This window comes from Carettochelys insculpta, chromosome 4, assembly GCF_033958435.1.
Source record: "Carettochelys insculpta isolate YL-2023 chromosome 4, ASM3395843v1, whole genome shotgun sequence".
Classification (NCBI taxonomy): Eukaryota; Metazoa; Chordata; order Testudines; family Carettochelyidae; genus Carettochelys; species Carettochelys insculpta.
Genome location: NC_134140.1, coordinates 65,093,833 through 65,108,618, shown reverse-complemented (window position 1 = coordinate 65,108,618; position 14,786 = coordinate 65,093,833). Strand labels below are relative to the sequence as shown.

Sequence of the window (14,786 nt, the reverse complement as noted above, 5' to 3'; positions counted from 1 at the left end):
CAGCTAGTCCTGCTCCTGCAGTTCACCAATAGACAAATTGCCCTCCGGTGGAGCAGTGCATCTGATTGGGTTTAGGAAATACAGTAGAACACCCATTATCCAAACTTAAGGGTTATTCTACCACCCTTCAGTCCCATTTATGTCAGATAAGTGGGGTTCTACAATATAGTGTTTATATAGATGTGAAGATGTTAGAGAGCTACAGTAAAGTGGACTTAAAAGTACAGTAAATAAGGTTAGCTTATCAATGAAATCAACTGAGTTAATTTAAGAAATAACTCTTTAAGGTACTAGTATTTGGGTTTTTTTATTCTGTTATTTTAGGGACATGTTGAAACCATCTTTGACTGTAAATTCAAACCTGATAACCCTGACCTGCTAGCTACAGCATCATTTGATGGGACAATTAAAGTTTGGGATATAAACTCTTTAACAGCAGTCTACACCTCTCCTGGGAATGAAGGGGTCATTTATTCTCTTTCTTGGGCTCCAGGTAAGAGTATTTGATTTTAGGCATAAATGTGGTGATTGAAATTTTATGCACAAACTGCATTTGTTCTGATTCATTCAAGTAAATAGTCTTGTAATTCTTAAGATGGCAAGCTGGAAAATACGTGCTGTTCTATGGAGTTGAAACAAATCCTTTACTCTCTTCATCATCTGTTTGTAAAAGACCCTGATTGCACCAGAACCGGGGCAGTTTTGTGTCACTGAATGGAGGCAGGATTTGAGAAATCTATGCAAGGGCTTTCTTTTTGTGTTCACTGTGCATCTGAGGGAGGGAGGCTATCTACCAGCAAAGACATACTGACCGTAAGTCATATTTGGGCCATGTCTACACTAGCCCCACACTTCGAAATTGCCATGCAAATGGCCATTTCGAAGTTTACTAATGAAGTGCTGAAATACACATTCAGCGCTTCATTAGCATGCGGGCGGCTGCGGCACTTCGAAATTGACGCGCCTCGCCGCCGCACGGCTCGTCCCGACGGGGCTCCTTTTTGAAAGGACCCCGCCTACTTCGAAGTCCCCTTATTCCCATGAGCAGAATTAGGGGACTTCGAAGAAGGTGGGGTCCTTTCGAAAAGGAGACCCGTCAGGACGAGCCGTGCGGTGGCGAGGCGCGTCAATTTCGAAGTGCTGCGGCCGCCCGCATGCTAATGAAGCGCTGAATGTGTATTTCAGCACTTCATTAGTAAACTTCGAAATGGCCATTTGCATGGCCGTTTCGAAGTTTGGGGCTAGTGTAGACACGGCCTTGGTGAGATATGTCTTCAAGCCTATGTAAGGATGCTATTCTGTTCTTTTAATTTAGGTAAAACTCCCATTGACCTCTGTGAGGGCTTGTCTACACTACCTCCCTATTTCGAAGGGAGGATGGTAAGTAGGTGTTGGGACTTTATTAATGAAGTGCTGCGGTGCCTATACAGCACTTCATTAAGCAAATCCCCCACCCACCCCCTGCGGTAACTTCGAAGTGCCAGCTCGTGTCTAGCCGCAGCTCACCCACCGGTACTTCGAAGTCCCTTTAATCCTCAAAATTTTGGCTAGAGAAAAATTGAGGAGTAAAGGGACTTTTGAGGAGTAAAAGGACTTCAAAATAACCTGGGCACTTGGAAGTACTGGCGGGTTAGCTGTGGCTAGACACGAGCTGGCACTTCAAATTTTAACACTTCGAAGTTGCCGCACGGGGGGAATTTGCTTAATGAAGTACTGCCTATGCACCACAGCACTTCATTAATAAACTCCCAACACCCTACTTACCGTCCTCCCTTTGAAGTATGGTGGTAGGGTAGACACAGCCTGTCAGTTTTGCCAAAGTGCTAAATAGAACTCTTTGAAGGAAATCTTCCTCAGAATGTGTCTACATAGCTATGCTTGCTGCTGGAGAGTCTTGTGAGGGACAGGAAGATAAATCTTTCTCTAGCCAATAGAGCAACAGTAGAGGTCTTCTGTAGTTATGACAATAGCCTCCAGGCTGTAGCAGGTCATTTACAAAAAGATGATTGGAATCCCCCATTCTCTTCTTTATGTCCTTTTTAACTCAGAGGGATAGACAACAAGAAAATAAAACTTGGAATGAGGGAAAGGTAACCCGTTTCAGAAAGATGTCAGGTTCACCTCTACCCATATCTGTTCACTGATGGATTTACTCCTTTACTGAAGGTACCCCTTCCAAATGTGGTGCAGAAAAGGAAAAAATAATGGACAAAAGAATCAGGTGCCACCAAGCTAAGTGAATTAAGGTATTCAGTTATAAGGTTTAGGGAAAAGGGAAGATAAAATCAATGTTTGATTAATACAACAAACGATAAACTAAACAGCAAAATAATACGCAGCCTTTGTGAAACTGTGCCAATGTAAGTGCAGTGAAGCACAAAGATCAAGCCTGAATTATCCTACTTTTACTAGGAAGAAAATATAGGAAAGATCCCAAAGGAAAAGTCCCCTTTTACATTTCCACGTGCAAGATGAATAGGCCATGTGAGACCTGCGACATTTAGGCTAATTTGAAGCTCTCTGGGCATAAAGCGAGGGAGATCCAGTGAATGATGTTATTCTTCTTGGAAAGAAGTCCTCTGAGATGGTGATCTGTTGCAGGAGTACAGAGATGGAAGTAGACTTCGGATGATCAACTATCATGCACGTTCTCCTTTGTTAGCCAGTGGCAGCTCACGCACACAAACCTGACACACACACTGTCACGGAGATGGACAGCAGCAGCAGCACTGCAGCTGTGCAGAGCTTATAAAGAGGAAACCCCTGAGGAGATGGAATCTTTAGAATGTTCTTTGGCAAGGAAAAACTGATTGACCTGGTTTCAGCTGCCAGTCTGGTCTCATGAGTCCACTATGGCTGATGCAATAGCAAGTTGGAACCCAGAGTCACAGTTCATGGACTACATCTTGATTTCACAAAGGCATATTCGTAATGTAAAAAACACATCACAATTAACATTAAAAATGATTAACAATAATTTACAATATAACATTTTAACCCTAACATCCCACATAAGTTGCACTAGGAAATAGACCATCGTCATCCAATACAAATAACATACAATAGAAATGTATTTGCAGTTTGATTTGTGGGAAGGATAATTTGAAAGAGAAATTGTTGATTCCTTTCCATTTTTTTGGCTTGCATCATCCCCCAAATGCATTAGCTCCTACTCTTTCAATATATGCCAACATTTGGATTTGCTCTGGAGAAGGAACTTTGACCATACTTTGTTTCTCTTTCCCCTTGTCGATAGCTCTACTTATTTATATATCTTTTCTACTCCTGTGGGTCCCTCTCCAAATTTCCTCTTGTTAGCTACTTAAGAATAGTCCAAAAATAATAGTTGTTGCACCTTATGGTGTTTTCTGTATGAGACTTGCCTGGTTAATAGCAGCAGTTTGTGTTCTGGGATTAAGTCAATGTGTTGGGGAAGGGGAATCTTGTTGTCTTCTGCTTTAATTCTGCGTTGTAGAATGTATACAGTGATGATTCCCTACATTGTAGTAGGAGTACTGTGAAGAGGAATTCACAAATGTGTTTGAAATGCTCAGTACTACGGGTGAAACCTTATGGTCCAAGACTTGAAGTAGTTTTAAAAAAATAAGTCATTGCTCAAGTGTCTTCACATGTGTCCTATGGGTGCCCCAACTGGGGGAGGTAACACTTTTTCCAATGTGTTCTGCTGTTCAGCCAGGTATAAAATGAAACTACATAATTTTCAGCTGATGCTTTAAACGCTAGACATCGTGTGATATTTACAGTTTCAGAGAGAGCCTGTGGACAGCAACCTTTCAGAAGTTGCCTCTTGTCCTTTCTCTGCATTCAGTGCAAGGAGTTGGGATGGGACTTCAGCACATGGTTGCAACTAGTCAGTGTCTACCTTACACAGTGGCACCTGCAGTAGGAGGGTAGAATGCATGAGCCATTTTTTTTTTTTTACAAGAGGTAAGCAGCAGCAGTTCCAAGTCCCCTGCAAATTCTGGAGTCAAATTGTAAAGATAAATTGCTAATCTGCCATTGCTATCATATGGTTGTCTATTTCTTTAATTAAAATGTAAAATTGTGTATGTAAAAAATAACACTGATGTTATACTCATTGTGATATGTCTCTAATGTCTGTCCCTCAAAGGGGATTTAAACTGCATAGCTGGTGCAACCTCTAGGAATGGTGGTTTTATCTGGGATGTCCCAAAAGGCAAAATGGTAACCCGATTCAGTGAGGTGAGATGAGTTTTTTTTCTTGGTTTCTTAAATATAAGTTACATCTGACAAAGCAGGTCTTTGCCCACGAAAGGTTATGCTCCAAAATATCTGTTAGCCTATACGTGCCACAGGACTTCTTGTTGTTTTTAAATATAAGTGAAGTTAAATATAAGTTAAATATAACTCCCTCTAGTTTTGATCTATCTGGATCAATGTTTGCATGTTTTTGAAGAGGTATGTAATTTAAAAATGTACCCATATTTATTACATACAGCCTGTACTCTGGAACTGATGCTTTTCACTTTCTAAAATAGGTTTTGTGACATCTCTTCAATATCATCTCTTCACATTATATTTCACCTAGTCTATTCTATTGTATTAATCTTCAGGCTTAAAATTATATTAAAATATAATGTGGTAGAGATGTTTGCTACCAAATCTCGGGTTTAATTTTTTGTCATGAGGTCTCACTTGACCCAAAAATGCTGCATTATCTTTCCAGTGTTTGTTTAATGATTGATTTAGACTTATAAAAATCTGCATTAAGTTTCAGTTTCCAGATGGTCTCAATGTGTAGCCCCATGTAGCTCACCCGTCTAATCTGGAGGTGTCATAAGAACATAATCATGACCAAGCTGGGTGAAACCAAAGGTCCAACCATCCGGTCTTCTTACAGTGGCCAGTGGCAGGTGCCCCAGAGGAAATGAACAGAAGAGGGTAATCATAAACTATGAATCTTCTGAAATCATTTTCAGCCCTGACTGACAGGCTAGGGACACCATGTCTGCCATCCTGGCTAGTTGCTATTGATGAACCCATCCTCCATGAATTATCTAGTTCTTTTTTTAATCCTTTTACAATCAGTCTTCCCAACATACTCTGGCAAAGAGTTCCACATGATGACTGTGCCTTGTATAAAGAAATACTTCCTTTTGCTTGTTTCAAACCTTCTGCCTGTTAATTTCATTTGGGGATTCCTAGGCTATGTCTACACTACAGAGTTTTGTTGACAAAACTGGGGTTTTGTCAACAAAACTCACAGAGATCTATACACAAAATGCATTTTCTGTTGACAAAAAGCTGTGTAGATGCTCCAGTGGCCCTTTTATCAACAGAGCAGGTTGAAAGATTAACATAAGAACATAAGAATGGCCATACTGGGTCAGACCAAAGGTCCATCCAGCCCAGTATCCCGTCTGCCGACAGTGGCCAATGCCAGGTGCCCCAGAGAAGGAGAACAGAAGACAATGATCAAGTGATTTATCTCCTGCCATCCATCTTCTGCCCTTGTACTGAAGGCTAGGGCACCATACTTTTACCCCTGGCTAATAGCCATTTATGGACCAAACCTGCAAAAATTTATCGAGCTCTTTTTAAAACGCTAATAGAGTCCTGGCCTTCACAGCCTCCTCCGACAAGGAGTTCCACAGGTTGACTGTGCGCTGTGTGAAGAAAAATTTCCTTTTATTAGTTTTGAACCTACTACCCATCAATTTCATTTGGTGTCCCCTAGTTCTTGTATTATGGGAAAAGGTAAATAATTTTTCTATATTCACTTTCTCCACACCATTCATGATTTTATATACCTCTATCATATCACCCCTCAATCGCCTCTTTTCCAGACTGAAAAGTCCCAGTCTCTCTAGCCTTTCCCCATATGGGACCCGTTCCAAACCTCTAATCATCTTAGTCGCCCTTTTCTGAACCTTTTCTAATGCCAATATATCTTTTTTGAGGTGAGGAGACCACATCTGCACGCAGTACTCAAGATGTGGGCATACCATAGTTTTATATAGGGGAAGTATGATATCTTTTGTCTTATTATCTATCCCTTTTTTAATAATTCCTAACATCCTATTTGCTTTACTAACTGCCGCTGCACACTGCGTGGATGTCTTCAGAGAACTATCCACTATAACTCCAAGATCCCTTTCCTGATCTGTCGTAGCTAAATTTGACCCTATCATGTTATACGTGTAATTTGGGTTATTTTTTCCAATGTGCATTACCTTACACTTACCCACATTAAATTTCATTTGCCATTTTGCTGCCCAATCACTCAGTTTGCTGAGATCTTTTTGTAGTTCTTCACAATCCCTTTTGGTTTTGACTGTCCTGAACAACTTGGTGTCATCTGCAAACTTTGCCACCTCACTGCTTACCTCATTTTCTAGATCATTGATGAACAAGTTGAACAGGATCGGTCCCAGGACTGACCCCTGGGGAACACCACTAGTTACCCCCCTCCATTGTGAAAATTTACCATTTATTCCAACCCTTTGTTTTCTGTCTTTTAACCAATTCCCGATCCATGAAAGGATCTTTCCTCCTGTCCCGTGACTGCTTAATTTACATAAAAGCCTTTGGTGTGGGACCGTGTCAAGGGCTTTCTGGAAATCTAGGTATATTATGTCCACTGGGTGCCCCTTGTCCGCATGTTTATTAACCCCTTCAAAGAATTCTAATAGATTAGTTAGACACGACTTCCCTCTGCAGAAACCATGCTGACTTTTGCCCAACAATTTGTGCTCTTCTACGTGCCTTGCAATTTTATTCTTTACTATTGTTACTACTAATGTTCCTGGTACTGATGTTAGACGTATCGGTCTATAATTGTCAGGGTCTCCTCTAGAGCCTTTTTTAAATATTGGCATTATATTGGCCGTCTTCCAGTCATTGGGTACCGAAGTGGATTTAAAGGATAGGTTACAAACCACTGTTAATAACTCCGCAATTGATCCACTTCTATCTGTAGACGTGATCTGTTGAAAGAAGTTTTCTCAGAACATGTGTTCTGACAGTAACTTCTGTTGATAGATGCTTCTAGTGTAGACAAAACCCGAGTTCTTCTGTTATGTGTTATGAGAAGGAGTAAATAGCATTTCCTTATTTATTTTGTCAGTACCACACCAGCCATGATTTTATAGACCTCAGTCATATCTCTCCATAGTAATTTCTTTTCCAAGATGAAAAGTACCAGTCTTATTAATCTCTCCTTAGGTGGAAGCCGTTCCATACATTTAATTGTTTTTGAGGGGTAATTGGGTTAGTCTGTATCCTCAAAAACAATGACAAGTTCTGAGGTACGTTATAGACTAACAGATTTATTGAACATTTCCTCAAATGTCTTTGCCCACAAAAGCTTATGCTGCAATGAATCTGTTAGTCTATGAGATGCCCCAAGACTTCTTGTTCTTCTAATTGTTTTTATCTTTTTCTGAACCTTTTCTAATTTCATTGTATCTTTTTTGAGATGGGGTGACTACATCTACACACAGTGTTCAAGAGGTGGTTGTACCACTGATTTATATACAGGCAACATATTTTCCATCTTCTTGTCTATTACTTTAATAATTCTCAACACTCTGCTTTATGACTGCCACTGCACAGTCAATGGATGCATGGATGTTTTCAGCAAGCTATTCATTGTACTTCCATAGCTAATAAGGACCCCACCGTTTCATTAGTTGAGATTGTTTTGTAATCTGGATTCTTTTGCATTTATCATCATTAATTTTTTCTGCCATTTTGTTTCCCACTGGCCAAGTTTTCGAGAGATCCTTTTGTAGCTCTTCTCTGTCTTACTGAGAGTTATCTTGAATAGTTTTGTAACATCTGCAAATATTGCCACATCACTCTTTATCCCTTCTGCAGAACATTTATAAGTATGTTGAAAGGGACTGGTCCCAGAACAAGTCCCTGGGGGACACCTATATTTATCTTTCTCTCCATTCTGAAAATTGACCATTTATACCTATCCTTTGTCTGCTATCTTCTCATCAGTTAGCTATCCAGGGAAGGACCTTCTATGTGAGCCTGTAGAAGCTTACTTTGCTTAAAAGTCTTTGGTAATGGACTTTTCAAAGGCTTTCTGAAAATCTACATTTACTGCATCCACTGGATCCCTCTTGCCCACATATGTGCAAACTGGTTCATTCCAAGTAGATTGGTGAGGCATGATTTCCCTTAACAAAAGCCAGTTTGACTCTTCCCCAACTAATTATGTTTATCTCTATATCACTTATTCTCCAGATCTGAAGTGGGTGTGTTCCACAAATGCTTATCACCTAATGAATAATATTGTTACTCTTTAAGGTGCTTCAGGATTGCTCTTTCCCTGAGTCTTTCATCCTCCTCAATAGCACAGAGGCAGTCACGCTTATGTTCCTCTGTTTTTAGTGAGTGGTGTATTCAACACCTTTTCTAGCTGCTTCACACAGCCCACTAACATTCTCTACATTGTCCAACTTAAGTAGCCAGCATCCAGCTATCGCTTGTTCAAGTTCAAATAGACACGATGTGCTTACTCTGCAGTTGTAACTCTCTGATCCTGTAGATGGTTCTGCACTAAGCATGTTCTCCCTTTTTCATGGCCACATGCCCTACATGACCCAACTAGTCTAGGGCTTCATTATTGCTTAAAAGTGTGGTATATATGCTGTGCACAGACACATGGGACTGAATCCTACTAGCGAAACCATAGAGAAGTCAGCAAGTAAGGGGGAAAGAGGTGAATTATTTGTTAATGACAAGTACTTCGCTTTTTTTTTTTTTTTTTTTTTTTTTGAAGCATGGAAAGAATGGAATCTTCTGCATTGCCTGGAGTCATAAAGATTCTAAAAGAATAGCAACCTGCAGTGGCGATGGATTCTGGTGAGTGTCATGTTGAAAAGTAATCCACTATTTGGACAAGTGTACTTTGATAGCACCAAATATTTAATGCTTAAGGTTTTTCTGTATGTTCTTAAGTTCTTAATATGAGGCTACAGGTTACTGTATAAACAGCAAACAACACAGTAATCGTATCTGCATGTATGATGCCACATGCTAACAAAAATGCCGCATGTGAGTGGTATGTGTGCTACTGCCTGCATTATGGTCAGACAGGCATAGGAATAGAATTCTAATTCCCCCTGGGGGATATGCTTTAGTTTTGCAGAGAGAAAAGTAGGTGTAGCCAGAGAGTGCATGGGAATGTTCGGGCAGAGTGGACTGCAAGGGTCATCTAATCTAATTTATGACTTCGCAATGCAAGACATGAGCCAACTGTGCTATGCTTGCCCAGGGAAGTCATGGGAACTCCTTCACTGGAGGTTTTCAGAAAGAGATTGGTTTCAACACACTAAATCCTGCATGTGGCAGGAGGTTAGATTGGATGACCCTTGCAGTCCCTTCCAACCCTACTGTTCTGTGTTTCCATGTTTTTAAGGAAATGTATACAGATTGAACTTTTCTAATCTGGAACTCTCTTGTCCGGCAACATCCATAATTCAGCATGACTTATCCTGGGTGTCGCCAAGTTTCCTGTGGTCCCAGGAAGTTTGTTTACAGCCATCAGTCCTGGCTCTGTGTTCTGTGCTCTTATTTAGCTGTAATTTACCCTGAATGTCTTCTAAAAGCCCAATAAGCAGTGGAACTGCTGGCAGTGTGCTAGACCCGGGGTCAGCAACCAAAGTAACAAGAAGAGCCATTTTTTTAATACAATTTAGTGAAAAACGCAGTAATTCAAGAGCCACAATGCATGTGAATATGAGACAGTCCTTAATAAATAACATCAACCCATACTTTTTGTAACCCCTATTTTAAGAACTGCGCACACAAAATGATTTGTAATGTGATATATGTTTACAGCAGGACATTCACAAACTTTTTACATATTCTATTTCCTCACAGCTTACATGTTTGTTCGTAGCACTGTCTTCCTGACTTTCACTCTGAAACCTTCTCTCTCTCTGGAGGATGCTGGGGGAGTTACTCAATATTTTGAGATCACATATCGTTTGCTGTTTATATGTGAATTGTTCATTTTTGGGCAGTTAGACTTTCATTGTTTATCAAAAATTATCAGGAAGGTTTTTTTTGTTTTGGTTTTGTTTTCTTTTTTTACTTTGCAATTATAGTTTCAGGAGCCACAAAGAAGTCCTTAAAAAGCTGCATGTGAGTCCAGAGCCACATGTTGCAGACCACTGCCTATACAATATTGACCTCCCCTGGTGTGGGAAATTCTCTTGCTTGGCACTGGTCAGGTGCTGGACAAGTGAGTTTCAACCTGAACTACGCTTTGTATTTGAGGAAGCACAAAGACTATAACTGTGACCTTTGTGGGGGGGGCTACAAGGATAGGGATGCTTCTTTTGTTATTTATTTACCTGTGCACTTCTGTAATCTGACTCCTTGTGTTGATTTTGATCTATGGGTTTTCCTACTGTGCATGTTGTTTTTTTTTCTTATTACCGTATTGTAATTTATTTCAGTATTATTCGAACCATTGATGGCAAAATTCTTCACAAGTACAAACATCCAGCTGCAGTTTTTGGTTGTGATTGGAGCCAAAACAACAAGTGAGTAATAGTTAATTGAACTGTTTACAACTTAAATGAATAAGCATAAAGATAATGAAAAAGCATTTTAAAGTGTAACATCACTATGGCTGTGTCTACGCTACAAAAATAACTTCGAAGTTGCAACTGTTGTAAGCAACTTCGAAGTAGAGCGTCTACACACACCCTACTTCAAAGTTAAACTTCGAAGTAGGGCACTACTCCATTCCCAGGAATGGAGTAAGGACTTCGAAGTTGGGCTCCCTAAGTTAACTTTGAAGTGAGGGAAAATGTGTGTAGGCTCTCTGCTGGCTACTTTGACTTAGTGCCTAACTTCGAAGTTAGTTCCTAGTGTGGATGCACCCTACATTGACCTCATTTTGTAAAGGCAGAAAATGTTGGGGCCTTTCCATAAAAGGCCACTTTTTCTTTCGTATTTACAAACATTGTTATTTAACATGAGCTGCACTGTCATCCTTGAAATACAGTTCTGTTCTAATCATACGACCATAAAAATGTCATATCTGTCTGTTAGCTAAGAGTTAAAGGTTGAACCTTTCTAATCCGGAACTCTCTCATCTGGCAACATCCACAATCCAGCATGATTTTAGTTAGTTGGATGATCACTTATCATGGGTGTGACCAAGTTTCTTGTGGCCCCATAAAATTTGTTTACAACCACCTGTCCTGACTCAGTGTTCTGTGCTGTTATTTACCTCTAATTTACCGTAAATGTCTCCTAAGAGCCCAGTAAGCAGTGGAAGTGTTGGTAATGTACTCCATAGGGCAAACAGCATGCTGACATTTGGGACAATGTACTACTGAAACTTAGCAGGTTTGGTGTTGTCTCATGGATGCAAAATGTATTATTTAAAATGTATTTAATGTATTTTCATATGCTTCATTTTAAAATAAAATCTTCACTTATGTCCCACTTGTGAGTAAATCAAACATTATTATTTAGAAATGGATTTATGTTGGTATTTAACATCCTTACATCAGAACAAATAAGTATATTTCTAGTCAGGTGAGTTCCAGCTCTGCAAACTAAGTAAAGGTTTAGCAGTTTTATTCATTTGAGGTCAGCAGGAAGAAGATGAGGAATAAATCAGAAGCCTTATGGTATGTATACACAGCAGCTGGGGGGATGCCTCCCAGCACAGGAAGGTAAAAGCATGATACCTCTGCTTGAGCTAATGCAAATCTCTACCCACCCTGGGAAGCACCCTCCCTTTCGCTGCATAGATGTACCATCAGAAAAGGTAAACTCCCCCCACACCCAACATGAACTTGAGTGGCCATCTGACTTGCAGTAACATAAATTATTATATTTAATTTAGCAACACTGATACTAAAAGAAACTTCTGGCAAATTTAATAAACTATATTCCGCAAAAATGTTAGAACCTTTGTAGCATGTAAATCCGATGATGGTGTAAATTGATTACAAGAACAAAGAATTAAAAATCTGCATAATCTTTCCTGAGTGCATACCACTAAAAAAATCTTTCTGAAAACCAAGATTGTATGTATTTTACAATAATATAAACTTTGAACAAGTGTTTCCATAAATATTGTTAAAAATTCTAGTATTTGGCTTTGGGTGAATAATTTGTCCAATATTTATGAGAAGCTCTGTAGGTACAAAGGAGAGTAGACCCCTTTCCCATAGAAATATTCGTGTGGTTGACTTGGCTGTGGCTTTTCCCTGGTTCCTTCTAGCTTGTTCTGATGGTGACCCAGCATGTCTTAGCAGGGAAACAGAAGTCTCTGCTTCTTTCTGGCTGCTTTGTGTTGCAGTAGCGAGAGTTTAATTTTCTTTTCTGCTAATGGTCCATTCATGTCAAACTCCCCAGTTCTGTTCCTCTGCCATAAGGCAGATCTCATCTTACATAGAGCTTGTCTACATTTTCCCCCAACTTCGCAGGGAGTATGTTAATCAGGGTGATGGGAGATTACTAATGAAGTGCTGTGGTGAATATGCAGTACTTCATTAGGCTAATTCTCGCCCACGGCAATTTTGAAGCATCAAACTACGAAGTGCCAGCATGCATGTAGCCACGGACATTTCGAAGTTTGACACTTCAGAGTTGCTGTGTGGGAGAATTAGCCTAATGAAGTGCTGCATATTCACCTCAGCACTTCATTAGTAATATCCCATCACCATAATTAACATGCCCCCTTCCAAGCTGGGGACGAGTGTAAACCAAACCATGGAGAGGTGAATTTCAGAATCCTGGAAGACTACAGTTTTAGGAGGAATGTACAGTCTCCCTCCTGTATTTTAATATAATCAAAAACAGGTGCTTAGAAAAGGCAAACATGAATAGCATCGTGTAGACTAACTTGTTTTAACCCTCTAGCTCATTATACTGCTTAAAAAAAAAAAAGACAGTTTCGACTTTCTTTAACCTTTTTTGGAAAACACCTTATTTTTTAAAATGAAAGTACCAAAATCAATGACAGAACACAGTTAATTGCCAGAGTATCTGTAGAAAATTGAGATAAGTGTAACTTCCTTTTTTTAAAGGAGTGGATTGAAATTTGAGTACGTCTGCTGACACAAACCTTTTTTGTTCTTGCTGCAGTGCTTGCTCATACTATGCCAATGATAGCACCTCATTACAAATATACTGTAGCAAAAGGAATAGCTGATCTGCAGTGTTAGTGAGGTTCTGAGGCTGACATAATTTCGAGTGTTGACTTTTTAATGCTAATCTTGCAGCAAAAGTTGAAACTGAGTGCATGTTGGGGGAGAGAAGATGCAGGAGCAGTGGCACTGATGCCCATCGTGGGCTCAGGGGATAGGTGGGAGGGGAACCTGACTCCTTGTCCCACAGAAGGGTGGAAGGTGCAGGGCTTAAGGCAGTTAGCCCAGCCCCCCATGCTCCCTCTGAGACACATGCAGTGAGGCTGCACAGTGCTGCTGCCCCTGGGGCAACTGCCTCTTTTGCACACTCCATCCCCACTGGCAGGCCTAAGTAGGGGAGTTTGGCAGATGCAAGTGAGATTGACTCATAGCTGCTGGTCAGGGGTTCAGCAGCAGGAAGGTCAGACTGTGTGCAGTGAAATAATGGGAGAACTGCTCAGAGTTGGAGACCTCTCCCATGAGGGAATAGTCAGATAAAAGACATGGTGATGGATGTGTGACTTTCTGACTTTTTTTTTTCCTGCCACTATGTGACTTTCAGTTCAAGTACCTGTTCCATTTAGGCAGTTTTTTCTAATTCTGCAATTGTATGCAGAGCTTCATCTCGAGTACAACTCATACAGACAGTATTATTATTTAAAACCTTGTTCTGTAACTCTTTTGAAATTCACGGAGCTATGCCTATTGACACTAGCTGAGGGTCTACCCCTGTGTTTGTAGTACTCTCCTTTGTATCATATATGGAAGCATAATTTCAACTCTTAAAGAGAGAAGATGGAAAAAGGAAATACAGTCCACATTTTCTAAGATGTATGTTAAAGTGTGTTACATTTGTATTTTTTAGAATTAAAAACAGTATATTTCTACTGCCTCCAAAACCTGATGATTGTACTGTTTTCACTTTGCAGAGATATGATTGCTACTGGCTGTGAAGATAAAAATGTTCGTGTTTATTACCTAGCAACTAGCTCTGATCAGCCACTGAAAGTTTTTTCGGGGCATACAGCAAAGGTGTTTCATGTAAGGTGGTCTCCTCTGAGAGAAGGAATCCTCTGCAGTGGTTCTGATGATGGGTGTGTATTCTTGGATTCTGAGAGAGACTTAAGGTCTCCAATTGCACTGGTGCTGGCACCATAAACAACAGCACTACTGTTATGTCGGTGAATAACATATAGGCTGTGTCTACACGTGCACGCTCCTTCGAAGTAGCGGCACTAACTTCGAAATAGCGCCCGTCGCGGCTACACGCGTCGGGCGCTATTTCGAAGTTAACTTCAACGTTAGGCGGCGAGACGTCGAAGTCGCTAACCTCATGAGGGGATCGGAATAGCGCCCTACTTCGACATTCAACGTCGAAGTAGGGACCGTGTAGACGATCCGCGTCCCGCAACGTCGAAATTGTGGGGTCCTCCATGGCAGCCATCAGCTGGGGGGTTGAGAGACGCTGTCTCTCCAGCCCGTGCGGGGCTCTATGGTCACCGTGTGCAGCAGCCTTTAGCCCAGGGCTTCTGGCTGCTGCTGCTGCAGCGGGGGATTCATGCTGCATGCACAGGGTCCGCAACTCGTTGTCGGCTCTGTGGATCTTGTGCTGTCTAGTGCAAGTGTGTCTGG

At 40.7% G+C, this 14,786-nt stretch overlaps 1 protein-coding gene across 5 annotated transcripts in view; it reads left to right on the top strand.

Moving 5' to 3' along the window:
- WDR17 (WD repeat domain 17) overlaps positions 1 to 14,786 on the top strand; it is a 112,364-nt gene that overhangs the window by 49,626 nt on the left and 47,952 nt on the right. For 3 of the 5 annotated variants that reach the window (XM_074991858.1, XM_074991857.1, XM_074991859.1), the window contains 5 exons: positions 325 to 493; positions 4,133 to 4,224; positions 8,777 to 8,859; positions 10,461 to 10,547; positions 14,084 to 14,248. In XM_074991858.1, coding sequence (XP_074847959.1) covers positions 325 to 493; positions 4,133 to 4,224; positions 8,777 to 8,859; positions 10,461 to 10,547; positions 14,084 to 14,248 — 596 coding nt within the window. The remainder of the gene's footprint in view (positions 1 to 324; positions 494 to 4,132; positions 4,225 to 8,776; positions 8,860 to 10,460; positions 10,548 to 14,083; positions 14,249 to 14,786) is intronic. The other 2 variants (XM_074991861.1, XM_074991860.1) reach the window with 1 other exon arrangement.